This window comes from Gallus gallus, chromosome 1 (assembly GCF_016699485.2).
Source record: "Gallus gallus isolate bGalGal1 chromosome 1, bGalGal1.mat.broiler.GRCg7b, whole genome shotgun sequence".
NCBI classification, from domain to species: domain Eukaryota; kingdom Metazoa; phylum Chordata; class Aves; order Galliformes; family Phasianidae; genus Gallus; species Gallus gallus.
This window is the reverse complement of record NC_052532.1, coordinates 190108949-190136477: the sequence shown is the minus strand read 5'-3', so window position 1 is coordinate 190136477 and position 27529 is coordinate 190108949. Positions and strand designations below refer to the sequence as shown.

At 39.5% G+C, this 27529-nt stretch overlaps 1 protein-coding gene across 12 annotated transcripts in view; it reads left to right on the top strand.

Annotated features, from left to right (window-relative positions):
• The window catches only part of DLG2 (discs large MAGUK scaffold protein 2), a 999237-nt gene that overhangs the window by 13195 nt on the left and 958513 nt on the right, over nt 1-27529 (top strand). For all 12 annotated transcript variants that reach the window (XM_040647195.2, XM_040647185.2, XM_040647172.2 and 9 more), the window contains exon 3: nt 3286-3417. In XM_040647195.2, coding sequence (XP_040503129.1) covers nt 3286-3417 — 132 coding nt within the window. The remainder of the gene's footprint in view (nt 1-3285; nt 3418-27529) is intronic.

Below are 27529 nucleotides of genomic sequence, written 5' to 3'. Positions count from 1 at the left end.
GAGCACCTGATGGAGCTGTGGGTGTCCCTGTTCATGGCAGGGGTGCTGCATCAGGAGGGGGGCAGGTGGGGGTCGGGGAAAGATTCTGCCCCAGAGGGCCGTGGGCATGGAACAGGCTGCCCAGGGCAGTGGGCACAGCCCTGAGCTTCTGGAGCTCAGGGAGCATCTGGACACCACTGTCAGACATTGGGTTTGGATTTGGGGTGGTCCTATGCTAAGCTTGGAGTTGGACTCAATGGCCCTTGTGGGTCCCTTCCAACTGAGGATGCTCCGTGATTCTGTGCCAGGCATTTCAAAACACACCGTAGAACTTGTTCCTTTGTGGTGCTGCAGCTGTGGGGTTGGTCATACCAATATAAAGTACTTTTATAATAACAATTCTGATTTCACAGCATTTGTGTGCTTTTTTTGCTGAGCAGCTGCATGAGTGTCCTCACAAACACACCGCCAGTGTACACCTGCACCAGGCAGTCACATAACTCAGTTTTGGTGTACAAAATTCCATTAAGATTTCCAGTCCCTATACACTGATTTATCCAAAAGTGGAGTGCCCACCTGTTACATTTTCAGTGAACAAACTGAAACTCAATTTTTTCTGTATCTCTTTGCCCATATGGACTTTCAGTGGTTCTAAAATCAAGCTGTAAATAGCAAGAACATGGCAAAGATCCTGAATCAAACCAGAAGATAAAGGAAATCTCTAATTCCAGGTAATGATTAGCATCGTATGTGGTACGCAGATCTCAGATATGGATCCTGAGGGTCCATATCTAAGGTAGAATTGATTTTTATATCATTATATCAAAGTAAATGATAAAGAAAATTAATTACAGAATTTCCTTTCTTGCTCTTAATATTTGTAACTGTGATATTCAGTCTTTCATACTAGCTTACAAGTTAAGAGCAGTGCTTTAAGAAATAACTTTCTGTTGGTGAGAAGTTCATCTCCTGATGCATAATACAACTTATTCTATACCTGCTTTCATGTAAGGCTTGGTTTCTTGTTGATGATATCCTTGGAAAACTTCTTATTTGAACGTTACACTAAAGCTACACTTCATTCACGTATTAACTTGGGTTGTATTGGGTTGAATGTGCAAGTCCAGAAGATTGGATGGGAGACACTGTTCTGAGCTCAGTGAAAAGTATGATGTCATTGAGGTTTTCAAGGCAAAAATAGCTGAGCTTCTATGTAGAATTAGTTCTGGGATATTCCAACCATATCCCACTTGGACCAGAACTTTGTTTTGAGGCCACACTTTTGATTTGGATAGTGCCTGACCAGTGGATTGTTCTGGCTTGGCAGATTGTTAAAAGGCAGTTTTTCTTTCTGCTCCTTGCAGTGTCTCTGCTTAGGAATGGTTTTGTGGGTTGCTTCCTCCACCCCAAAAGCTCCAGCCTGGCAAGGACTCTTTGTAGTGCAGCACCCTGGGGAGAAAGCAGTCACGCACAAAGACTTGTTCTAGCCTAGGGAGAATTGATCTCCTTTGTGTGTTGCAATCTGTAGGAAAAACAATTTTTGAGGGTGATTCATAGTGGGATCCAAGTGCAGATATTCTGAACTGGCCTTTAAAAGAGCTGATCTTTCTCTGTATGTTATAAGTAGGCCCTAAGCTCAATGGCCGCTTTAGGATAAAGCAAGGCAGTTGCCAAACCCTTACCTCCCTCATGACAGCTCTTGGAGGAAGAAGTGTTCACTCCAGGTGGGATTGCAGCAGAGATCACAGAATCATAGAATCATAGTATTGCTCAGGTTGAAAAAGACCTTAAAGATCATTAAGTCCAACTGCAACCTAACCATACTACCCTAACTCTAGGGTATCTAGAGATCTGTGAGCTCCTTGTAGTAGGAAAGTCTACACTGCTACAAAATGTTCCCTAATCAGACATATGGGATGTATGCTTATGTATTTATATACAATCATAATTAAATATATGTGTTTAATTCCCATTCCTTTTTCTTCATTGTGTTTTTCTCTGATAAAATGCTTGTGATCAGACAGATTTTTATGAGGTGAGAGAAATGACATCTCCCTAAACATTAATTGTTCATTAAATATTTCCCTTTTTCCAACTGGAGAATGATATCAGCTCACAGAATAGAAGTTATGTCTCTTCCCATACTGTGAACTCATTCAACTGTCACACCACAAGACCCACACTACATGGATCCCATTCAAGATCCTTGGCAAAGACTATAAATTTTTATGTAAAGAAAAAGAAGTTTGCTTTCAGATATTTAGAAAAAAAAACCATTGATAAAAGCAATCTATTTTGCCTTTCCAAGCATTTTGCCAGAACTTCATTGAGTTTAATCTATCTCAAGGATCTGCACGTATCCAATAATTAAGCTTATGTAGAATTTTATGATAGGAGATTTATATTGAGACAATTGTTTTATTATAATTATTCATCTTCATTTCTTTAACGGCTTGGGACTCTTACTGCAGACTCGGTGGCAATAGAATTACAAAAGTGTGTGCAAGCATCTCAGTGTCATTTATAGGTATGTGGACATTTCTGCTTAGGATGAGTGAAGGAAGGGTGAAGTCTAGTTCTAAGTCTAATTTCCAGTATGTTATTGTATATATAAAATGATGATGTTTGGATTTCATACAATTTTGTGACACTCGTGCTCTTGGCAAATGGCTATACAAAAACAATAGCAGCAAGAAGAGAGCTCTGTTTTCCTGGGCTCCTACCGAAGGCTGGATTGCTACACTTGAGCCAACACATGAATGCAAGTCTGCTATCAAAGTCTCATTTTTAACCAAAGAGGTAGATAGCAATTAAATGTATTGAGGGAACAAAAATAGCTCTCTTGGACACCTGCCTTTCAGATACATTTGCTATTCAGAGAACAGAGAATCTGAATGCTTCAGATGCCAAGCAAAGACTTTCATGTCTTCTCTGAATATGTTTTAAGGCCAGTTTTCCTGAACAAATATCCGTAATGGTTATTGCCTATAATTATGTAGCTTCTGAAAATTGTAATTTGGTTTGAAACCCATAACTTCCAGCTGGTTTTGAATAAATGAAAGTTAAACATTTGTAGACGTTATTCAAAAGATATGCAGTAATCTTCCTGTTTTATTGTTGGGTTATTCCCTCCATTTTGCCTATGTTGTAATGCTCATTGCATGCACCTTATGCAAAACTATTTGATGTTAATATTCCTCACATGTGTACAATGTGAACAATGCCTTTATAAATGGGGTCACTATCTGGGCGTTTAGATACTTCCCTGAGTGAATAAAAACTGTCTTTGTACTTGTTCATTTTTAGACACTGACCGAGCCCTAGTGCTGCTGGAAGCATATTGTAAAAAACTGAGGAAGCCAGAAGAGCAACAACTGAAAAAAGCCATCAGGAAGGTGATGGGCATCTTTAAGAGCAGCTTGTTCCAGGCACTTCTAGGTAGGTACTAATATTTGATGCTACACATGTGCACTTGAAGGCCAGACCTACGTCAGACATAGTAACTTCTCTCTTAGTGTGCATTACTTCATTTGTATTTACAAGGCAACAGCATGTTGAGATGTTCCTTCCAGGGGCTCTGTGAGGAAACTCATTGTCCTGATATTTCAAAGGTATCACCTTATTAATTGTAAAGGAAAGTGCAACAAAAATTGATGCAAGATAGGGCATTGAATGGTTGTTTCTAAACCTTGCCACTTCCCTTTGTTTAATGGAAATTGTTGAACAGGAGTATGACAGAATTGTTCATGCCAACTTGAATGTGTAGCTGCATCTCCACACAGGTAAATGGATACAGTTCCATAGATTTTGCTGGTGCAAAATGCCATCTCAAATCTTTGTGTCTTTTGCATTACGTTCTTATGAGAAGTGCCAGCCAGAGAAACTCAGAAATTAGTGAAGAAAATTGCTCAAGGACACAGTGAAGCTTTGACTGAATGTTCCCATCCATGACAATGTTCAAATAGACAAGTTGGTGTATCACCCGGTTTTGTTCCATTTACTTGAGTTCCTCTTTCACCTTGTAGATGACAGCTTATGTTCAAATGGAGCGCTTGGTGCATTGGAGATTTATGTAAAATAACTTCCTTGAGTTACAAGATATTAAATAGTGCCTTTATGGTCATGAAGTTACCCATGTGGCTGTAGCCCCTATTGTCTCTTCCACCATGAATGCATGTGATGGCAGTCCTGGTATGTGGTGAAAATAGTTGTGTCATCCTTTCTCTGCCTCTCTCTTCTCTGTTACTCACATTGAATTATCTCCTCAGTTTTTCATTTCTTCACAAAAAATGTGTGATTTTTGTGCAGATTTAGTAGGAGGGAGCATTTCTTAACACAAACGACAGCTGTTGAACCACATATATCTTCAAGTTTTGGTTGTTTGAATCCAGAGTACCACCTGCATGTGTTGCAGAGCTACAAAGGGTAGCAGTTAGGGAAAAGATTGGTTATACATCATGAACATAGAAGCACATCAATATCATGCTACGTCTGTGAAGATGAAGGAGGTCTGGGAAGAATTACATTAAAGTTGAATATAAAGACCAAAGAAAATATTTTTATTGCCATTATAACTGATTGAGGAATACAGCGGTATGGAAATGAAACATAATTTTAATTGTAGCCCTTGGATGTCTTTTCCTTGTCCTCAAATTCTTGTTTGTATACAAGAGATTTGAGAATTGCAAAACGTGTTCGAAGTTTCTCATTATTACATTTGGTTTGCTATTTGATTGGTCTGGATTCTGGAATAACATAAAAGAGTGACCTCTCAATATTTTAAGTGTGGAAGATGAATGTTATTACACAATCAGTAATGATGTTCTTGCATAATCTTTCTTTAAAGAAACCCACAACATTTCCATTACATCTATTTTGGCTTCCCATCACAGTTTCTTTCATTCACCTGTAAATCAGACAGTACGAAGAAATACTGAAAGCAAAGCTCTTGGTCTCATTTTAATTTCTCTGTGACTAAAGTACATTTGCTTTTATATTTACAGAATGTCTTGACAGCGTCCATTTTTCAGTTTCTAATCATAATTAGATGTAATTTTCTGAATTTGATTTTTCAACACTTTCCAAACTTTGATCTTGTCTATATGATGGTCAAGTGTCTGGTTTTATTGGGAATTCATTGACCTTTTGATTATTTAGGCTGTAGTTATTACCAAAAAAACCCAAAACACGTTATTTTTTTACAATAATGTTAACTTGGATGCATAACGCCCAGTCGTACCAGCCATAATGTCAGTATTATTTCACGTTCCAAATTCAGTTCTTGTTCGTCTTGCAGCTTCAGTAGAATTTGATTCCTTTATGGCCATGTGATTTGATTCTACCAGCCGTGTTTGAACTTGGGCTCTCCTTGTGCATCTGATATATTTTATTTTAATCTTCCGTGCATTTAAGAAATACCAATTGCTGGCTTTATGAGTAACATGAGAAAAGTAAGGACTCAATATTGTTTCTGAACACATTCTACACATGGATGAAGTGACAGCAAAGATGGAAGTAAAATGTCTGTAAGTGTTTTACAAAAGGGTTATTGGTGATTTGTCCTTTTGCATTTTTAACTTGGGTTCAAAGCGTCTCCTTCTCCCTTAAGGCTGTTCTTGTTGCTGGACTTCTTGTTAGCATTGCTGTGTTGAGTTACTGCTGCCTTGGTTGCCAAGAGGCACATTTTCAAAGCGATGTGTGGAGCTGCAGTCTCTCGAGCCCTGTTATACTCAAGTGGCCCAAACACAATTCTTTGAAAATCCAGTCAATCCAAATTGTTTTCACCAGAAAGAATGTACTAATCCTTCTATGCATGGCAAGAAGAGGTGCTAAAGTACTGTTGCTACTCTGCACTCATAAGGATTTTGGCTTTTTAGCTACAAAGCATCAAACTCACAGGATCCTCTCAAATTGTAGCACGTGTTGCTGTGGTGGGAACATTTATTTTTTTCAGAAGTAACCCTCTAAGGAAAAGGAAATGAAACCTGCAGAAATCCAAATGCTTCATTTGTTAGGATTGTCTCTTGATGGGGCATCTTGAAGCCCCCAGAGATACGAGAGAGGAAAACCAGGGAAGAAGGTAATAACAAACATCTGGACATGTCAAAACTACAGAACAGGTGTTTTTTTTTTGTTGTTGTTGTTGTTGTTTTTTTTTCCCAGTGCAGTTCTTTATGAAGAAAACATGATTTAGTATAATGCATTTCTAAAATCCTCTGCTATATATATGCCTAGTCTTCATTTCATTAAGAAAAGTGCATCATTTGACAGCTTAGAAGGCTGTTCTGTGAGATGGGAATGGATGAAAGAGGGTTATGTCAGACTTGGGTTTTTGGGGGCTTGTTTTGTTTTGTTTGTTTTGTTTTCTGGATACATCTCTATAAAACATCATTTTGTTTCTAGCAGGAATTAAAGTGCCACAAATAGCTGTAATCATCTTAGACAGTATTAGGTACAAACTAATCTCGATAGGTTTTTCTAAAATTCGGATAAACCCATCTGTAGAGGATGACGTATTTCCTGAGGACTTTGAAACCAAGTCTTAGCTTTTTTTTCCCTCATGCTTGCATAACTTTGCCAGAATTTTAAATTGGCAAATTTTCAAATGCAATCTGCATCATCTTTTTTTTTTTTTTTTAATAGTATTGTACCATTTCTGCAGATTAATATGAGTGTTATAAAACTGCCTGCGTTAGAAGTGGCTGTAGTAAACACTACTGAAAGGATTGCATAATTCACTGATCATCTGTGAGACAGCCTGCATTTAGAGACTTAGGATATAATTTGATAGTTTTAATAAATAGGTTTTTTTAGACTCTTTACCCATGCAGCTCACCTTTAAATAAGCCATGTTATAACGATCTATGTTAAAAGAGACATTTTGTGTGTGTGTGTTTAGTGGTATAGTGGTTTAGTGGTTTAGCAGTATAACTTAACAGCCACTGATATACAGTCTTCCATGAATCTGCATCTTGTGACCCTCTGCATTACTAGAGAGTGATACAGGACAAACAGGATATATATAAGGGGACGTAAAATATAGCCATCTATTACTTTAAAAGACCCTAAGCAAGTGCCGGTTTGTTTTAATTATTTCAGGATGTTTTAAACTAGTAAGATACGTATCAATTAAAAATTACAATGGCCACTGATGAAGACAAACATTAGGACAGTGAGTGTGAATAAGACAGAGCGTGGTTTCCAATGGCTTCGCCTTAGTTTGATTGACTTTAGTATTGAAGAAGCTATGTGCTGTGGCTGAAGCTCACTTAGGACATTTACTGGAGCTGTCTTCTCTGTAGGTTACCCATTAAGTGCCTTCTCTAGGAAAACATTGAGACAACCCATTCTGTTGACCAGGATAACTCTTTTCATGCTTAATGTTAAAAACTTTACCAGTCTTTCTCAATCTGCAGAAGGAACCATGTCTCAGCACTTACTGCTGTGTCAGTGTTTTAGGGACGTAAAAGGTCTTGCATGAGCTGTTACACTGGGAGAGTATCTGGTCCTACCTGCCAGGCTTGCTCTCAGTAGATGTTTTTACCCTGCTTGTGTTCTGCATGTTTAGATACTTACACTGCTCTTGAATGTAAGGTCACTGATCCCATTTGTCATTGTTCTTGAGACATAATCCCAGTGAGATGGTTTGAGGTCATATCAAGCCATTTCACCTCGTGTAATGACACTGGATTCCTGAGGAGTTAATCCAGCCCAGCCAGGCCTGCATCTGGCCCAGGGACATTAGGCAATTCTCTTTCCAAGGGCCCGAATCCAGCGTTCACTAAGGCAATAGAAAAACTCCCACTCACTTTGCCTGCCTTGGATCACGCTTTGGAGCAATTCCTCCAGAGATTTATATTCAGATCTTTCCTGATTGAGAAATAAAGATTCTTCTGTAGCTGTATCTAAAAATAAGGTAACTCTCTCAGACTATTACAAATGTTGAGGAGCACAAAATACGTGCACAAACCCTTCACTCTGTCACATTTGAGAAGCACTCAAATGACATCTTTGACAATGGGGAAGCCTGTTATTACTCCTCACAGAGGCCTACTTTTCCCAAACTGGCATCTTTCTTTGTTGCAGCATGAATTAGAACAGAACAGAAATTTAAATTCAAGAGCAGCTTTTGTTTTGCCTGAAGACAGCTGCAGCTGCTTTTATTCTTGAAATCCAATTCTCTTAGTAAGCAAATTTCTGCTCTCTCTCTGAAGAGCTAAAGGTAGAAGCACTAGATCTTGATTTTGAAGCCCTGTGATCTTTTTCTTATGAGCTGGGGTTGGACCTCAGCCAGCTGATGGGACCAACCCTTGTGGTTCTCCAGCAAAAATCTGGTAACACGTGTGAATTATTTATTCCAAAAAAAATGGCAGATCTAATGTACCCTGTGTCCTATGTGTTCTGTCCCAGTGCTATTTCTCATCCCATAGCAGTGAATTTTTACCTGAAGTATCTTCGTTTCTCTCCTGCCTCTCCCCACCCTTGCTGAGTCTTTTGTGGAGTTGAGACTTCACTTCCACCAAATGGTGATGGCATTGAGAAGAGCATTTGAAGTCGGTTGGGGAGAACTGGCAGACAGACATCACACTGCTACGGGGAAATCAGACCAAAGATATTCAGAGATCAGAGTTTTACTCGAGGTCTGAAATGCTGTTCATAGCATCATTAAGGTTGGAAAGACCAATAAGATTGTCTAGTCCAACCATTAACCCATGCCTATGACAGTTCTAGACCATGTCACTCAATGTGACATCTACCCTTTGCCTGAACACTTCCAGTGTTGGTAACTCCATCACCTCCCTGGCCAGTCTGTGCCGACAACTCTCCACTCTTTCTGAGAAGAAATTTTCCCAAAAATCGAACCTGAGGTTTTACAAGTTATGAAGAAAGAGCTGATGCTTGAGGAGGATGCTGCATGGTTTCTCCTTGGCTTCCTTTCCCACAAAGGTTGGACCTGTTGATCTTTTGAGGTCCCTTCTGACCTGAGTTGTTCAATGATTCTATAAATATTTATGTATTTGCAGATTTATTTATTCATTTATTTTTACTGTGGGACTTGCAGGGTGTTATTGATAGAGACCAGGAGCAACCTGAGCCAGGGCATGGTGCTTGCTGTTCTTGCTAGCCAACACAGAGATAGCAATAGCCCAGAGAAAATCTTCCCCAGAAACAAGTCCTTAATATTGAAGTAATTTTGTGTGTGAATGCATTTGGGAAGATGTAGGAGTCCTGTATGGATACCTCAAATCAATTTTTTTGCTTGGAAGACTTTAAGTATTAAAAGATTGTGAATTACTAAGCAAGACCTGAACCCAAAAGTGAAGCTCTGATACCTCTTGTGGGAATCTTGACTGGAATCTCATCCTTGCTGCTGATTTCTTTTCTTTAAAGAATTGAACGAAAACTTTGGATTTAAATGCTGATGTACTCCGAAAAATTCAGCATCCCAGCCCAGGTCTGCATTTTGTCTCTCAGCCTATCTGTGTACAGGAAGAAACTGATTACAGCACTGATACAACATAGGTAATACATAATCACTTGTAATCCTAATGCAACCCTCTGCTCATGTTTTGCTGCCTTTTAACCAAAGAATGATAGCATTTACATCTCAGCCAAGGAATTCAGGAGCCTTGTGGACTTTTCTCATTTGAAATGCAAAACCATTTGTAAGATGAGTCTTTAATGTGAGCAATGTGGTAATTATTGAGCTTGTTAGTTTTCAATATCCAGCAAGAAATAAAAGCTGTTTTTTGTTCCTGTAGTACTTTTTTAAATTTTTTTTCCATTTTTAACTGTGATTTGGCTATATGGATTGCATGTGTACTTAGAATTAATAAAATGCAGCTGCAGCAGCTGTTGCTGCATGGCTGCTGCCCCAGTGTGGAGCTTGTCTTTTTCTTTGCATTAAGTAGGAATCGCCCTTTCAAGAGACAAATTATTGAGAGATGCATTTAGATAATCTGGTCTTATTATGAATAATTTATTCTTTCTTTCAAGCTGTAGGAATATGAAAGGATAATGAGACAGATGATTTTTTCTTGTGTTAAATAAAGAGTGGATTTTTATCTTAACTAATGTAGTTCATTCATCTACTAATAAAATGGAAGGGAATAATCTGGAGCAGGCTGTTCCATCTGTAATCCTGGTGTTTACTTCTGTCAGTAGTGCTCCTCTCTAATGTTTTGGTCTCTGGAGTAATTTTAGGCTAGACTGTGGTGTCATTTTTATTATTTTTTGTTATATACGCATTTTTAAGAAGCTTCAAGGTAATTTTAGAATCATAGAGACTTTTTAGCCTTGGAGAGTGGTATACCTCACATAGTCATTAAAGCTGTCTTAAGTGAGCCAAGTTTGCTGCCTAGTGCCACTGCTGTGACTGATAGAATTCCAAGACTCTGGTTTTCCTAACCTTGTCTGTGAGGAGCTTCCAGTGCCATAGAAGTCAATGAAAAGCTATGACTTAAGTGAATTAAGGTATTCAAGTGCAGTTGAGATGGGGCACTGAGTAGTAAGATGCATTAAATTAGTATATGTATACATACATATATTCTTATATATACATGCATAAAGGTACATGTAAGATATATATACATATATATATACACACATACTACGTACATATGTAGTAACTGATACCTGTGGATATGATACCTCTCTGAAACTTCTACTCTAGTTTGCTCAGATATGATTCCATAGTTCATGTATTTGGGGAATATTAAAACATGTTTTGACAAGAAATACTGCAAAGTGTGTTCTTCATTCCCATTGGTGGTAGGTGGATGGTTGGATTAGATGATCTTAGAGGTCTTTGCCAATCTTAATGATTCTATGAAAGGTAGCATCTGTTATCCTGGTTCAGTCTCTCTATATACAGTGTGACACTTATTTTTTTCCAATCTTACTGTTTTCCTTCAAAAATCCAGCTTTGTTTAGTGAGCAAAGTAGTGCTCAGCTTTTGAGCCAGCATTTAATTCATTGCTTTCACGTCATTATTTACTGTCCTGTGTAGATGTTACTGAAGCCCTGAGAAATAGAAAGAAACACATCTACTTATTTTAAAAGCCTGATTGACGATGTTCAGTATGTTTATACAATACTTCACATGTCTGACCCCAGCTCCACCTGCAAGGAGTATCATTATTCCAGCAATACTGTCCCGACGTCTCAATTTGGGCACTTTAAACATTAAGATCATATGATGAGTGATTGTTATGGAAAAAAAAAATAGAATGTGTGACTTCTCCATCATCACTGAGACTCTCTGCAGCTGTCAGAGGTAGCATCTAATTCTCTGGGGTGGCATTTAATGCTCTTAAGCAAAAGAACCTTCAAGAAATCTTCTTATCCTTCTCAGCCTTTCAGCCCCTGTGACAAATGGTGCTGAGGGTGATCAGACAGAATCCCCAAGGCGGAGCTATTTGGTATATTGAGTGGGTATGTTGAATTTATATCGTGGTTTGAGAACAAAGAGAAAAACAGGACGAGATCATATACTTAAATTTTATTTGTGACACTTTCTTACTTTGGAGAGTTACCTTCACAACCATATCAGTGTTTTGAAGCTAACTTTACGTTCTGATTTCCTAGACTTTAAGATTGTAAATACTTCACAGATTCCATCATGGGTTTATCAATAACACAGAACTGCTTTATGGAGTTATTTTTACTCTCTCGTGTTGAACTGTTAAAACTGCAACTTCATACTTACTCTTCCTTAACCTCTGTCTAAAACACAAGACTGCTCTGTTTTTATTCTCCTCATTGATTCATACCTGCCTTCAGAGGATTTATTTTCTAATGAGTTTTGGTATGGTAGACTGTGATTCCCATGTCTGCTTAGGATTCTTTTTCCTTGTAAGCAAATTGTGTTTTAAATTTTGTAAACACAATTTTGAAAGATGAATACACGTGGAAAAAAAGCAGTTTTTCTCTCTTTAGAAAGTAGTCAAAACCTTTCTCAAAAGTTTAGAGTGACATCTTGTGGTAACAGTGATTTCAAATGTACTTATCTGTTGGCATTATTTTGTCCACAGAAAGCATTGTTTTTTCGTTCAAAATGTTATAGATTACTTAACAGAAAGGTATAATGACTTTCAAGTATCACCAGGCCTCCTGCAAGGTCAGAGAAAACATAGTCGAAAGGTGTAAGGGGTCTTACATGTATGCTTTTCAATAATGTTTATCCCATGAATACTCAGGAGTTCCCAGTGACGTGAACTACAATTGAAGATTTTTTATAATGCTCTCCTGACCGTTGGGCACTATCTTTTTGGAACTGATCAAAAAAGTTTCAACTAAAACACACAGAGGAGAGCAACTTCTTTTAGCAACATCTCTTTGTGTTAGTTCAGTAGCTATCCAAGTAGCAACAGCCTCATAATACCGATCTCTCTAATTCCAAGGCAATAGAAAATGCATAGAAGAGCAAATATGGATAAAGACAAGCTGTCCTTTACTGCTGAATTAGCAAATTTGCTTAGTTTTAGGCAAACATAAATATTCTGGGAAATCAACATGGAGAATTTCCTAGTGGAGAAACAAAGAAATCCATTTAAGATCCATACTGCAGTCTGATGTATCAGGTGCTGTAAATATTACAGCATAATACACATAATTACAGTATTGTAGGGGTTGGAAGGTACCTCTGGGAAGCATTGAGCTCAACCTCCTGCTACAGCAGGTTTCCTACAGTAGGTTACACAGGAAAGTGTCGGAGAGGGTTTTGAATATCTCCAGAGAAGGAGACTCCACAGCTTCTCTGGGCAGCCTGTTCCAGTGCTCTGTCACTCTCATAGTAAAGAAGCTTGCCCTCGTGTTCGTATGGAACTTCCTGTGTTCCTGTTTGTGCCCACTGCCCCTTGTTCTGTCACTTGGCGCCACCAAAAGGGCCTGGCCCCATCTTCTTGACACCCAACCTTTAGATATTTGTAAGTGTTGATAAGATCCCCCCCTCAGTCTTCTCTTCTCCAGGCTGAACAGTCTTCAGTATCTCAGCCTTTCCTCATAAGGGAGATGCTCCAGGCCCCCTCATCATCTTTGTGGCCCTCCACTGGACTCTTTCCAGCAGTTCCCTGTCTTTCTTGAACAGAGGGGCCCAGATCTGGACACAGTACTCCAGATGTGGCCTCACCAGAACAGAGTAGAAGGGAAGGATCATCTCCCTCGACCTGCTGGCCATGCTCTATCACGCATTCCAGGGCACCATCGGCCTTCTTGGCCACAAGGACGCATTGCTGGCTCATGGCCAATCTGCTGTACGCCAGAACACCCCGATCCTTCTCTGCAGAGCTCCTCTCCAGCAGCTTAGCCCCTAACCTGTACTGATGCATGTGGTTATTAGTCTCCAGGTTTAGGATTCTGCACTTGCCCTTGTTGAACCTCATCACATTCCTCCCTTCCCACCTTCCAGTCTGCCCAGGTCTTGTTAGATGGCAGTATAACCTTCTGGTGTGTCAGTTACTCCTCTCAGCTTTGTATCATTAGCAAAATTACTACCTACCCCTTCATCCAGGTAATTGATGAATATGCTGAACAAGACTGGACATAGTGCTGACCACTGGGGAGCACCACTAATTACAGGACTCCAATTAGGCTCTGTGCTGCTGATCACAACCCTCTGAGCTCAGCCAGTTGGCCAGTTCTCAAGACAGCTCACTATTGACTCATCCATCCCTCACCCGCTAAGCTTCTTCTTGGGCCACAGATTCATTAAGTGGAAAACCCCTTTACTCCATTGCACGTATCTAATAATGTAGTCCCAGTTCTGCCATCAGAGGCTGTGAATATGGGAGGCTTGTTTCAGAAAAGGATTCTGTGTTTGTGTAGTTTAGGTTTTTTGGAGGCATTATGATCACAGGAGACTGCCAGTGCTGGGCGAAGGATTCGTATGCTGGCTATGTTTTTAGCTTTATGGTAAAGCATATAAGGAACATTAGGCCTAGGAAGTTCAAACCAATGACCATCTGGTGGCCTCATTTATTAATTTGATGGAAAAATAAAGGCACGATGTTTTCAATTAAGATGAACGTTTGGTTTGCCAGCCAGAATTGTTTCTCACTAATAACTAAGCACAAGTTAAGCTGTTAATATAATCCTGATACTGAAATTGGAAGCACTGATGTAGATTTGGTGTAAAACTAAGCAAATAATCTGGATAGCCTGTCAGAATAGGCCAGCTGGTAAATTCCTTAAATATAGTTTAGTAAGAGCATGTAGAAATTGTATGTGAAGTAGACAAGTGCATAAAGGACATACTTACTAGAAAAGAGCATTGAAAGAGTGAAGAAATTTGTAGGTAAACTTAGCTACTAAAATTATGCTTATCTTGTTTGAACACCCTCTCTTTTAATCACAGAAACAAGTGATTTGTGTTGTTTCATGATAAAGGAAAGTCATGGGCTCTTTGTCATTGATTTCTGCTGCATAGACAGCAATGTTCCTACCGTAGTTTTTGAGTGGCTGCTTAGTGAATTATGCCCCGTTACTAACCTGAATCATCTCTAACAGCTTTTATCTGTCAAAATGAGAACTTCTGCTTCATGCTGCAACAGTTAGATATTAAGTAGAGGATGACCAGTAAGACTGTAAAGAGTTTTCCCCAAAATGTAGGATATGAGGCTATGATGAACAAGCTGTGGTTTTTCCCAAAGCAATGCCTCCCGGGCTATGAACACCTGCTGGAATTCATGAGGCATTTGAACAATGTTCTCAGATGTATGGTTCGGTTTTGGGGTGGTTTTGAGTCACAGGTATGGCTATCCACCTTTGATATAACCACCAAGACAAATGGGACAGAAACCCTGAGTTAGATGGTGACCATTGCTCCTGAGTGCAGTACTCCATACTGTGTGAGATGTGTTGAGAATAAGGTATCAACAGTTTGACAATGTTTGGCTGAGAGGAAGGAAGAACCTGAATCCTCTGGACTTCAACCAGTCATTCGTAGAATCACTCAATCACAGACTGGTTTGGGTTAGAAGGGACCTTAAAGCCCATCCACTTCCAACCCCCTGCCATGGGCTGATTGCCCATCCCACCATATCAGGCTGCTCAGGGCCACATCCAACCTGGCCTTGAGCACCTCCAGGGATGGGGCACTCACAGCTCTCTGGACAGCCTGTGCCAGGGCCTCACCACCCTCCAAGTAAATGCTTTCTTCTTTATATCTCATCTAAAACGACACTCTTAGCATAAAGCCATTACTCCATTCATATCCTCTTTCAGCAATACAAAGCCAAAATCTTATATTGCTGTGATCGCTTAAGTTCCCTCACTCATTTTGTCAGAATAAAAGCAAGATTCTGCCAATTCTGGCCTGGATTTTGTGCTCACATTGCTCTCTGCAGCTCAGAGGTGACAAGCTGCCTGCAAAATCCTCCTGTCTTATTAAAAGCTGTAGCAAATTTAAATTTAAAGGAGAGGTGGCTGAAGGAGAACTAAGTCATCCACAAAGTTTGGGGGCCATTGCTTTAGGTAATCACTTTCTACCTTCGTAAATCCCTCTTGGGTTTCTTTTGGATTAACTTTTCCTTACTTCTTCTCTAAAACGCTTGTTTAATATTCATGTCTGTTGTTAAACAGCTGCTGCATCCCCCTCAAGAACGGAAAGAGGGAGTGCATTTCAGCAGCAAATGAAGATATTTAAATATATCCCTTTCCTACTTCAAAGCAGCGGTATGAGAGTTAATTAATATTTATCAAATGCAGTGAAATCCTTGGATAAGAGGTACTGTAGTTGTTGTGCATAACATTTTTTGTTTACTCAAAGCTCTTTTCCCTGGCCATTTTGACCAGTACTAAATGCACTTGAGGGGAATCACCCTGAACTTGTTATAACACTGTCTTTATTTCTCTTGTCATCTTTGAATGATCAGGACGGGCTTTCCAAAAGTATAATAACTGCTGGTGTAGGTGCTGTACTTAACCTGAGAAAAACACTCTTCACCTAATTAGTTGCATGCACTGCATTTGGCAATAGTTGACAGTATGGAAAAGTGGGATTACCACAATGCAATATAGAGAAACCGTTAGATTTTATTACATTTTATGCTCAGTAATTAATTATTATTAGAAAGTCTACATCTTTTGCTTGTCATGTAATCATAGCAAAGTGTTTATGAATGGGAACTCCAGCTGCTTTTCTGCTTGGAATGTAATTAGATGAGGAATTAAAAGGTCCTTTTATACTCCTAATTTTTCCCGATAACACAGAATACATAAAGCATTCTAAAATGGATATGTTATATTAGGTCAATGTGAGAGATGTAGATGATCTCCAGAGGACTGCCTCTTTATCCTGTAGGGTACAGCTTCACAGCCCACAGATACTACTATCCCCATTTCATCAAAAAGAGGCTTTGGGTGTCTTTGTGGATTGTGGTCCCTAACGCAGAATCTGGCTATATTTCAGTGCCTCTGTTTTGACCACTAAGTAGCTTCTAGTACATGTGTTTGGTAAAAATGAAACAACTAATGTCCATGCCTAAACAGCACAGCAGCCCCTAGGGAGTTCTATGTCTGTCATGCCCTTTAGCATTGCTGGGACTTTCTGTTTACAGATTCCAAAACCCAGATGGTTTGAACAAAGGCTTTAGTGACTGACTGAAGATCTCATAGGATCTTTTGACTGAAAGAGAAATGCAGCTGAGGAATCCAAAGCTTACATCATACCATGACATCACCCAGTATTAGGCTGTCAGGCTCAAGTGAAAATGGAAAGCTTTGTCTGAGTTCATTCTCTTGAAGAGAATTCAGAGGCAGTCAAGGTCTTATTCTTTTCAAGTTTTGTTATCCACACTGTGATAAGTGGGATAGGATATTTACCCAGAGCAGGAGTAGGGCAGAAAATGGAGGCTGGCAATTAGAAACTGGAAGATAAGAAATTAGATGAGGAGGATAAGCTATTATTGGTGTAGAAATCTTTAATAAATACATAGTCCTGTGTTTTTACACTGTTATACGTTGCTCTTTTTACAAATCTGGTGATCATTCTTCTACAGTTTGGACAAATGTACATCTGCCTATGAGTGGAGCTGCCACCTATGAGACTTTTTATTGCCAGTCTTGCTTTGGGTGATACTTGCTTATATAATATGAAATATGAGTGATTGTGATTGAATAAAACAGCTTCAGGGACTCTAGGACAACAGAATAAACACCCAGCAACACAATATTTTAATGGGAATACAAAATCAAAAACCGATATGCTACTAAAAGTCTACAGACCTTGCTACTATGGTCTTGCTACTTGGTCTTGTTGAACTTTGTCCCATTGGCCTCAGTCCAACTATCCAGCCTGTCCAGACCCCTCTGTAGAACCTTCCTACCCCCAGACAGATGAGCACTTCCTCCCAGCTTGGTGTCGTCTGCAAACTTACTGGGGGTGCATTCAATCCCCTTGTCCAGATCATCAGTAAAGGTTTAGAACAAGACAGGCCCCAGTACTGACCCCTGGGAAACACCACTCATGACCAGTCACCAGCTGGATGTGACATTTACCACCACTCTCTGGGCCCAGCCATCCAGCCTGTTCTTTACCCAGCAAATATACCTTTCAAGTCTAGTTGTGCAATTGATCTTTTGCACACATTTCAATACCGTTCAGTTAAGGAGTCTGAATCAATGACATACCAAGTACCAAGCCAAGAAAGCCTGTCCTGTGCATAGTGTGAAGCTTGTGTATCAGTAAAAAGGACAAGTCCACTCAAAAGCTTTGTCAGTGATCCTGGGGATTAAGTGAAGTGTATTGGTGCTAACATAAGAATGCAAATTGATACTCCATCCAAATTAAACAATATGCATCTTTAATTGATGACTTTTCTGGAACTATGTCAATTGTTAGAGTAACCTAAAAAGAGGACTGAAAATATTGGTTAAGAACATTCAGTGCTTTAACTGGATAAATTCACTGTCACGGCTCTAAGGAAGGTGAGGGACAAGGGCTGTCTGTTTAGCTTTGCTGTGTGTTTTGGTCATTGTGTGAGACTTGGCTTGGTACTTACTGTCAAACACCAATTTCCCATTGGAGTGCATTTCTGTTATATCTTATGTCACTCATGACCTTTTCTTTAACGATTGCTTCTTCCTTTTAGAATTTCAGTTGAAGGAGAAAGTCAATAGGACAGTTAGTAAAAATAAAAAAAGATTGTGAATTAAGTATCTTCACTACATTCCACCTTTGTTCTTCGCAGCTAAGGTGGAAAGATGGGGTTTATGCCTCTTCTGGGGAACTCCTTTCACATATTACTCTCCAGCCCCAGGATGACACCAGACTGCTAAACTACCAGAGTGCTGTTGGTTTGCTTGCCTCCATAATGCAAGCTTCCCTGGTGTAGCATTAGGATAACTTGTGGAAATAGTCCCTGTAACAAGGCCATGAAGCTGGAAAGCTGATGGATTTCTCTCTTTGTACTTATCTTGCAGGTTGGCTTTACTCAAGAGAGGTCCAAGAAGTGAACTTCAGTGACCTTTTTTTGAAAGCCAGATTTGTATTCATGCTTGTAGCTTTGTATACTGACTATTGTGGTGAGGAGGCATGGCACTCTGCAGAAATAAGGATGGGGCTGTCAGGCATGATATAGTAATAGTGCTGCAATGATGAGGCACGCTATGCCAGATACATTTTGTATTTAAATGAGGAATTGACATTAAATCAAGACAACCCTAAGGCAGTGGCGAACATTTGGGTACACAAAAGGCCCACTCCTGAACTTCTGATAAACAGTGTGGTTGGTAAGTAAAGGGTTAGAGATGAAGGCAGAGAAACATTAGGACTCAGAGGAATAAACACGTTTTTGAAGTGGATTGTAAACTAAAGAATTCTTATATTTAAATAACTTGCATTATGAGTTGTGTTGTGTGGTCACATAAAGTGTGTGATAAAATTTGCACTTGAAAGTGCTCTCATCCAACAACAATTTTAAGGATGAAGAAATACAAGAACTGCCAAGGCTTCTGATTTGGAAATCATATTCTGCAATCTTTACACTTAAATAAATATGACATGAAAGTTTCTGGAAGAACTTTTCTTTGGAACAGGACTTTTATGATCATAGAAGGCTAACACATGCTATGCCCTGCCAAAGAATGGAAGATATGGATATTTCTGCATAGCAGTATTTTCTTCACAATTCTCTAATGCATTTTTTAGGATTGTCACTCATTCAAATTGTCAGCTTTCTCCAGCTTCTGTGCCAGTTCTCAACATTTCATTGAAAAATAATAGTACAAAATTAGTCATGATGAAAAGGAAAATGTCACAGTTATGCCAGAACCTCTTCCTTTTGCTGCAGAAGAGCCTTGGAAAATATTGCAATTTCTCTTCATTGCTTTCCCTGAAAATCACTTGCCATGAGAGACACACATGAGAGACCCATTGCTCATTATGCATTGATTCAGTACCTCTACTGTCAAACTAGTACTGTGTCACAAATGCTTACACTTTTCCCCAAACTAGATACAATTAGAGAAACTTTGGGCAAAAAGCAAGCTCTCAGGGAGGCTTTCACTAATCAATAGGTTTAGAATAATGCTTGCCTAAAACACAGTATTTTGCTTTGAAGTACAATTTTCATAGTGAACTGAAAAATTCAAGAGACTGTGAAGGTTGGTACCAATTGTGGGTTATATACTTAACAGCTCTCAACATTGTCGTGAGTCCAAGACCCTTGGCTGGTGATTGCACAACTGAGGATGATGAAGAATATCTGTTTTTTTTTTTTTTTTGAAATAAATAATGTTCTTGTAAGATAGAGTCCCATAAAGCGGTGCCAATCTCATACAGAATCATAGAATGTTTTGAGATGGAAGAGACCATTAAAGGTCTTCTAGTCCAACTCCTCTGTAATGAACAAGGACATCTACTCCTCCATCAGGTACTCAGAGCCCTGTCCAGCCCGACCTCAACTGTCTCCAGGAATTGGGCATCCACCACTTCTCTGGACAACCTGTTCCAGTGCCTCATCACCCTTATTGTATAAAACTTCTTTTTTATATCCAGTCTAAATCTCTCCTCTTTTAGTTGGAAACCATTTACCCTTGTCCTGTTACAACAGACCCTGCTAAAGAATCTAACTCCTTCTTTCTTATAGTCCTCCTATATATACTGAAAGGCTGCTCTCAGGTCTCCCTGGCTGGAGCCTTCTCATCTCCAGGCTCAACAACCCCAGCTCTCTCAGTCTGTCAAAGGCCTTACTGAAGTTCAGAGGGGTGACATCAGTGGCTCTTCTCTTGTCCACTGAAGCAGTTGTGCCATCAAAAAAAGTAACTGGGTTGGTCAGACAGGACCTACCCTTGGTGAAGCCATGCTGGTTATCCCATATTACCATGTATATAATCACAGGTACAAGCAATGTACGCAAGTGCTAGAACTGAACAGATGGCTCACAAATCACAGAATCATAGAATCATAGAACTTCTCAGGTTGGAAAAGAACTTCAAGATCATCAAGTCCAACCACAGCCTAACCATACCAAACTCTAACAACCCTCCGCTAAATCACTTCCCTGAGCACCACATCCAAACGATTTTTAAACACATTCAGGGATGGTGACTCAACCACCTCCCTTTGGAGCCTATTCCAATGCTTAACAACCCTTTCTGTAAAGAAGTTTTCCTGATATTCAACTTAAACCTCCCTTTATCTAACCTAAACCTCCCCTAAGCACAAGAAGAATGCAGAAGAAGCTGAAGTCAACAAATTCTCAGTAGTTTGCTTCAAGTATGATTGCATGACAGTGTCACTGCAAAGCAAGCAGGAGTATGAATTAACAAGTAACTGTCCATGTGCCCACTGTCCAAGAAACCACTTTTGGAGAATATACTGATGGCTGAACTCTATTTGGAAATGTTGTTATTAGTGTATTAAAACGGAAATGGGAATGTTTCCACGTAATCATCTACACTATAAAATTGCTGGAGTGATTTTCGACAAATTTTTGTCTCTTCTGACTAGCGTTCTCCCAACAAATTCACAGTCCAAGCATCATCCCCATAAATAAAGTGGATATGACTGCTCTATTCTAAAGGTTCAGAACGTTTTAGAGCATGAACCCAAGCTCAGTACCAGAAGATAGTCCCAAGCATGTTTCATTTAAATAGCATAGCTTATGTGTTGATGGTGTTACAAGAGATCTTGTAACAGGGTATGTATTTTCAGAATGCAGCTTCGTATACTTACTCAGAAGTTGCAAATTGTCCTCACTCATCTTATTCGAGTTTATAAATGTTCAAAAAATCTAAATCCTGAGACAAAATTTAACATTAGTGGATCCAAGTGGTTCCAAGTGGCTGCTGGCTTGTTAGCCCTCTGGACTTAGATTTTGTCATTTGTGAAGAGTGTGAAATGAAGCTCATATACTCTCAATACTGTGGAATACTCAGTGCTGTATAAAATACTCAATAATTTTATCTTTCCAAAGTACTTGGAAAGATAAAATTAATCTTTTAAAAGTAATGGACTGTGGTGAGTAGAAAGTTCATACTCTAACCATGAACTTTGATGTGAATGTTGGACACATTCACCAGTGTTAGATACGTTTACCATGAGCAGTCTCTCTGGATTGCTCTGGTTTCCTTTGCTGACCTTAGGCACACCTCTCCTTCACTCTTTTCAGATGAGAGGAGATGATAGTGAATGGCATATTTTAGAAATAGAACCTGATATTAACTAAGACTCCGTCTATACCTCCCTTGGAATATTGTAAAAATCACTATTTGGTCTAAAAATCACATTTTTTTCTGATTGCATTACCTCCAATTCAATGATCCAAGAACACAAATATTTTCAATAGAGATTTTCAAGATGCCATGCAAAATTTTACCATTTAAATATGCATCATTTTACAGATAATGTTAGTGTTGTATAGCATTTCAGTGATCTTTCCCTTGCTTATTTGCTTTGTTGAGAACAAACATGACAACTGGCTTTTTCACAGCACCTGCACCCTTAGAAAACTTGAACTATTTTAAGGAATTAACAACTTCCCACCCCAGACGGCAGTAAAAGTCCACTTTGTCACAGCAATATCACAGTGATGAATGTTCAAGGGCAAAGCTTTGATTAATGGCAGCTGCAGTTTGGATTTCACTGATGGTGATTTTATACCTCCTTCCAGACAGCTGCACACTTATGGCAAGTATCTAACTAGACATATTTATTATGCCAGTTTAGTTAAATGCTCATATAAATTAAGCATATGCATATATGCATAATTTGCATAGGCAGCACATGATTGTATTGTATGAATTAGGCTTCTAAGAGAAGAATGTCCATAATGCAGCTGAGATATTCCCATTTTGGTAAATTAAGGAGGTCTGTGCTTAGGTTTCATAAAAGGGGAATCCCAGTCTGAAAAGGGTCTTGGTGGTGAAAGAAAGGGGCAGTTTTCCTCTGTTCAGGAACACAAAATATCATTAATACAGATAAGTTATCCAGTGTTTTCATATGCCCTTTCAAAATGCAGAACACAGATTTTGGAAAAACAAGAAGTCCATTCTCATACAGCTGCTGTGGCCAGTTCCTCACCTCTTCTTTCTTAGATCAGTGACCAGTAGGAATTATCTTTAGACCACTACAGTCATTTTAATATGTGTTAAAAGTAACGTACATTTTACATTCACTACATTACATAGCCAAGACATTGCTATATTGCATTAGAATATAGCTTAAATCTTCACTGCCTGATTATCATAAATCACTGTGGGTCTACTTGACATTTTGGGTCAGCGTGGAAAACCACGAGGCAAGTATACAGTCTCTAAGTCACTTTTTGTTACTAAATATTCTCATTTAAAAAATTGAATTTTGCATATGAGAAATCATCAGTATGATCTGTAACACAAATCCTGGCTGTTTTGTTGCATAATGATTATGATAACTTTAAGTTGGGCAGCATGGTGTTCTATCCATCTTTCCCCACTTCATGCCCAGTCATCCCCAAAACACGGGTTCTCCATTTCCATTATTCTCCTTTTCCCATTTCTTTAACTGTTGGCATTGTGATGGAACAAGGGAAAATGGTTTCCAAGTAAAAGAGAGGAGATTTAGATTGGATGTAAGGAAGAAGTTTTTTTACAATGAGGGTGGTGAGGCACTGGAACAGGTTGTCCAGAGAAGTGGTGGATGCCCAATTCCTGGAGACAGTCAAGGTCAGGCTGGATGGGGCTCTGAACACCTGATGGAGCTGTGGGTGTCCCTGTTCATTGCAGGGGAGCTGGACTAGATAGCCTTTAATAGTCCCTTCCAACTCAAATGATTCTATGATTCTACGATTCTGTTATTTAAAGCTACCCATACAGAAAACGTCCTCTGTTTTCTATATGTATATGACAGAATGCAATGTATTATGGTTGGTTATACAGCTCAGGACAGGTACCACACAGGCTCCACGTCTTTGCTGTGCTCTTTCCTTTGACCAAGCAGGGTTTCCAGCCCTGGCCTGCACAGTCACACTTGTCCCCTCCTTGTCCCAGGAGGTAATCTTAATGCTACCTGCAGCACAAATACTGACTTCTCACGTATGTTATTACTGACAGGTAAGGAACAAAGAGAAAGCACTAAGGTATGTGGCTCAAAACCTCATTTCTTGCTTAGGGACTGGAGCTGTGGGGTAGAAAATTCCTACCAGATGGTGCTAGAGACACACAGCTGCAGCCAAAAAGTTTTGTGAGCCAGGCAAAGTCCCCTGCTCCACCATCCTCAAACAATTCTGATAAATCAGTGTCATTTCTCCCTTTTTCCTTTATATAATATTAAACGCATTCTCTTCATGAGCTGAGAACCCAAATTCTGTGGTAGTGTCTAAAATGAAAGCTTGTGGAGAAATATTCTCTTCCCTATTGTTTATTTATTTATTTGTTTTTGCTTTTATCCTCCGTGTACATTATACTGTGCTCTTCAGGACAAGCAGTTATTGCAGCTGTTGTGCTTTCAGGGGTTACACCTGAAGGGAAAATTTATAGCACACGAATTTATTTCGACTTTCTCGATGAGATATGGGAACAGTGGGTAAGACTTGTCACCAGGTGGCACCATTAAGCTAAGTTATGTCCCAGCTAGTGCATGCCACGGGATCTGTATTCAAAAGGAGTTTAAAAGAAAGATCTCTCTCTTCACCGTTCTTCAGATCCTAATTCAATACACGAGAGAGGATAGAGCAAATTCTTCTGTCCAGTGGCACATTTCAAATTATTCTAGTGTTATAATCTGGCGTATTTTCCACACTTTGTTTGTGGTGAACAAACAGCATGCCTATATTACTCCATGAAACACCTTCCTGCTCATATAATTTTCAACATGCTTCCCACCTGATGCATAAAAATGCAACATTTTCCCCAGTAATTTTAGTTATCCTCAGCAGAGCTGGGAAATTCACCCGTGGAATCGTGTCCAAATATTTTCAAGTATATCCTATGAACCCAAGCTGTAAGAAATTGATTTTTCTTGCTTAGTAGTGAATGACACCATACACTGAGCAATAAGCTGAGCACGTTGGAGCACAAGTGCTGCTTCCCATTTCTACTTGCTATTCAGCAGCGGTGGTGGTGGCCCCTGTGTGTGGGAAATGCAGCAGTCTGATTTTCAGCATGCATGAGATGATATAGCTTTCCTCTGAAGCAGATAACAAAAGTCTTCCAGTAACAGGCACTTAGCTTCAGTCAAAAAGTGGAGCTTCTTTTGATAGGATCAGACTCCCCTCTAAATACTACTGGTGTATTGTATCAAACTGTAGTATAGCAGTGTTATGGTATTTTTACTAACAAATCATAGAGTGGGCTGGGTTGCAAAGGACCTCGAAGATCATCTTGTTCCAACCCCCTGGCTATGGACAATGTTGGCACTAGATCACTCACCAGATTGGGCTGCCCAGGACCCCATCCAACCTTGGCCTTGAGCACCTCCAAGGGTAGGGCAGCCACAGCCTCTCTGGGCAACTTGTTTCAGTACCTCACCACTCTCTGAGTGAAGGATTTCCCCCTAACATCTAGTCTAGATCTCCCCTCTTCTAGTTTAAAACCGTTCCCCCTTATCCTATCACTAGCCATCTGTGCAAAAAGTTGATTTTCCTCTTGTGGATAAGCTCCAACAACAAACAATGCTATTAACCCAATGAGAGGATTCTAGGGTGACTCTTGGGAAACAGCAAGTTCTTGTTCTTCTTTTGAGCAGGTATTAAAGAAATACAAACCAGCGTCTCGTTCTTTCTGAATGTGCTAGAATATTCAGTCAGCAGTGATGCTATTAGCCACCTCTGGGATTCTTGTAAGCATGGTTGAAGAGTGCAGTCTGTAGTTCCTACTTAGATAATGAAAGCGAGCAAGAAAACAGATTTATACTTAAAAAAGTGTTTCATTAACTTTTTTTTTTTTAATATTAAAACTATTTAATGAGTATTGCTCATGTACATTGTGAATCGTAAGGTCAAATTAGTCCAATAGGCTAATTATGTTCAAATGTATTCTCTGATTTCTCAGCCATTTCTGGGGCCTTGCTAGATAAGATTGTATTGTACTAAGATGCAAATGCTGTAATTTAAGCCATAAATTCTGTATGTGTTTTCCTGTCTTTGCTTGCTTCTCTGGACAGCTGTGAAAGTCAATCATTTTGCAGTCTTCGTGTCAGCCTCAAGTTGTGTGTATCTGGGTCCTTGGGGATACCCAAAAGTTGGCTGGGAATGGCCCTCTCGTTAACCCCACTTGAGCTGGTTGGAGTAGAGGGTCCTTTGAAGTCCTCTCCAATCTCAATTACTCCATGATTATGTCATTCCCTGTCAGAAAAAAAAGGTCTTGGCAAACAGAAGTTATGAATTTCTCGAGATAAGCTTGTGAAACTCCCAGCATGGAAACTGCAGAATTGCTCTCAGGTAGACTCCTTGCTCGTAAAGATAAGGGCAATATTCAGAGTGTTTGGAAAGAACAATTGGTTCTATAGAGATCTGTGCTGCCATGCAGTTTTTTACTGACATCTGCACATTAAAACACAATAGATAATGTAAATGCCTATTTATCTTCCTAATGAAGTAGAAAATATGCATTCTTATATAGCAAATAGGAAGTAGAAAGGTTCTGTGATACAGTATCTCAAGGAAAGAAGTGCCATTGAGTATTTTGCAAAAGTAATGCCAATTATAAAAAATCCCATGTGTACATATACACCTTTCTTACTTTCAGTGTGATGACTCAGTGAGCATTTTAAATAGCAGCAATAATGGTTTTATTACAGTGAGGGTCTAAGAGTGAAGCTGAGGCAGGGTTTGTAAATGAGAACAAGATCAGGCAAGCCTTTTATGGGAGTTAGGGAAGGCACTGCCTAAAATAATGCCTCTTGTATTGATTTATGTAAAAAAAAAAAAAAAGAAGCAGTCACAGGCTGCAACATCATCAAATGCATCTTTGGTCCAAATAATGCTACATTATTTTTCACCATTTGAAGGATCTAAGTGTTGTATCAGGTAGCAAAAATATCACTCCTGAGTCATGGTAGTGTATTTCTCTATGCTTTTCCAATTTCTCTCACTTAAATGGAGACACGGACAAAAGGGAAATGGATCTGATGTTTAGATAAAAATATTTATATAAGATGCTACATTTGACACTAAATTCACTTGCACCAAAGTTGCTCCTAATGCTGGAACCCATTTCTTTTCACTATGATTTTTTTTTTCCATTTAATTGGGTGTGGTTTTCTTGTTTTTGTTTTTCATTTCTTGCAGTCAATAGCAGGTCATTGATTCTGTATGGAGCACTGTCTGGAATTCCAGGAAGTACCCCAAGGACCCAAACATCTTCTTGGGTGTGATGCTGCAGGCAGCTACCTCTGCTTATAACTGATTGTGTTCCTGACAGCTTTAAATTAGTGTGGTTTTCTTCCCTGCAAATCTTCACTGAAACTGAAATTCTTGCACATGCCCTGGTATGTTAGCAAAAGAAACATCAACTCTGAAAGCACAAGTGTTTGCCCATTTTAAGATCTGATGAAGCAGTGAATTAAGCAGAATACAAATTGTTGCTTGTTTTTTCACAAAAACAGAGCTTGTGAATCTTACTGGCAGGGCATATGCTGATCTATTTCCCCTTCCTTTCTCATACCATTCATGACTTTCAATATGACTGATCAATTTTAACTATTTTACACACACAAAAAAGCACTCAGAAGTCTCTTGAAAGAGTACTGCCATTGGCCTCATTTTACAGATAGGGTCATAGAATAGTGTGGGTTGAAATGGACCTTAAAGCCCCTCCAGTTCCAACTCCTTGCCATGGGCTGGTTGCCCCCCAACAGCTCAGGCTACCCAGGGCCCATCCAACCTGGCCTTGAGCAGTTCTAGGGATGGGGCACCCACAGCTCTCTGGACAGTACCAGAGCATCACTGCCCTCTGAGTAAAGAATTCCTTCCTAATGTCTAATCTAAATCTCCTCTCTTTTAGTTTAAAAGTTTCCTCCTGTCTTGTAACTGTGGCACCTGACAAAGCATCCCTCCCCAGCTTCCCTGTATGCCCTTTTTAGTACTGGAAGGCCACAATCAGGTCTCCTGATAGTCTCCTCTTTTCCAAG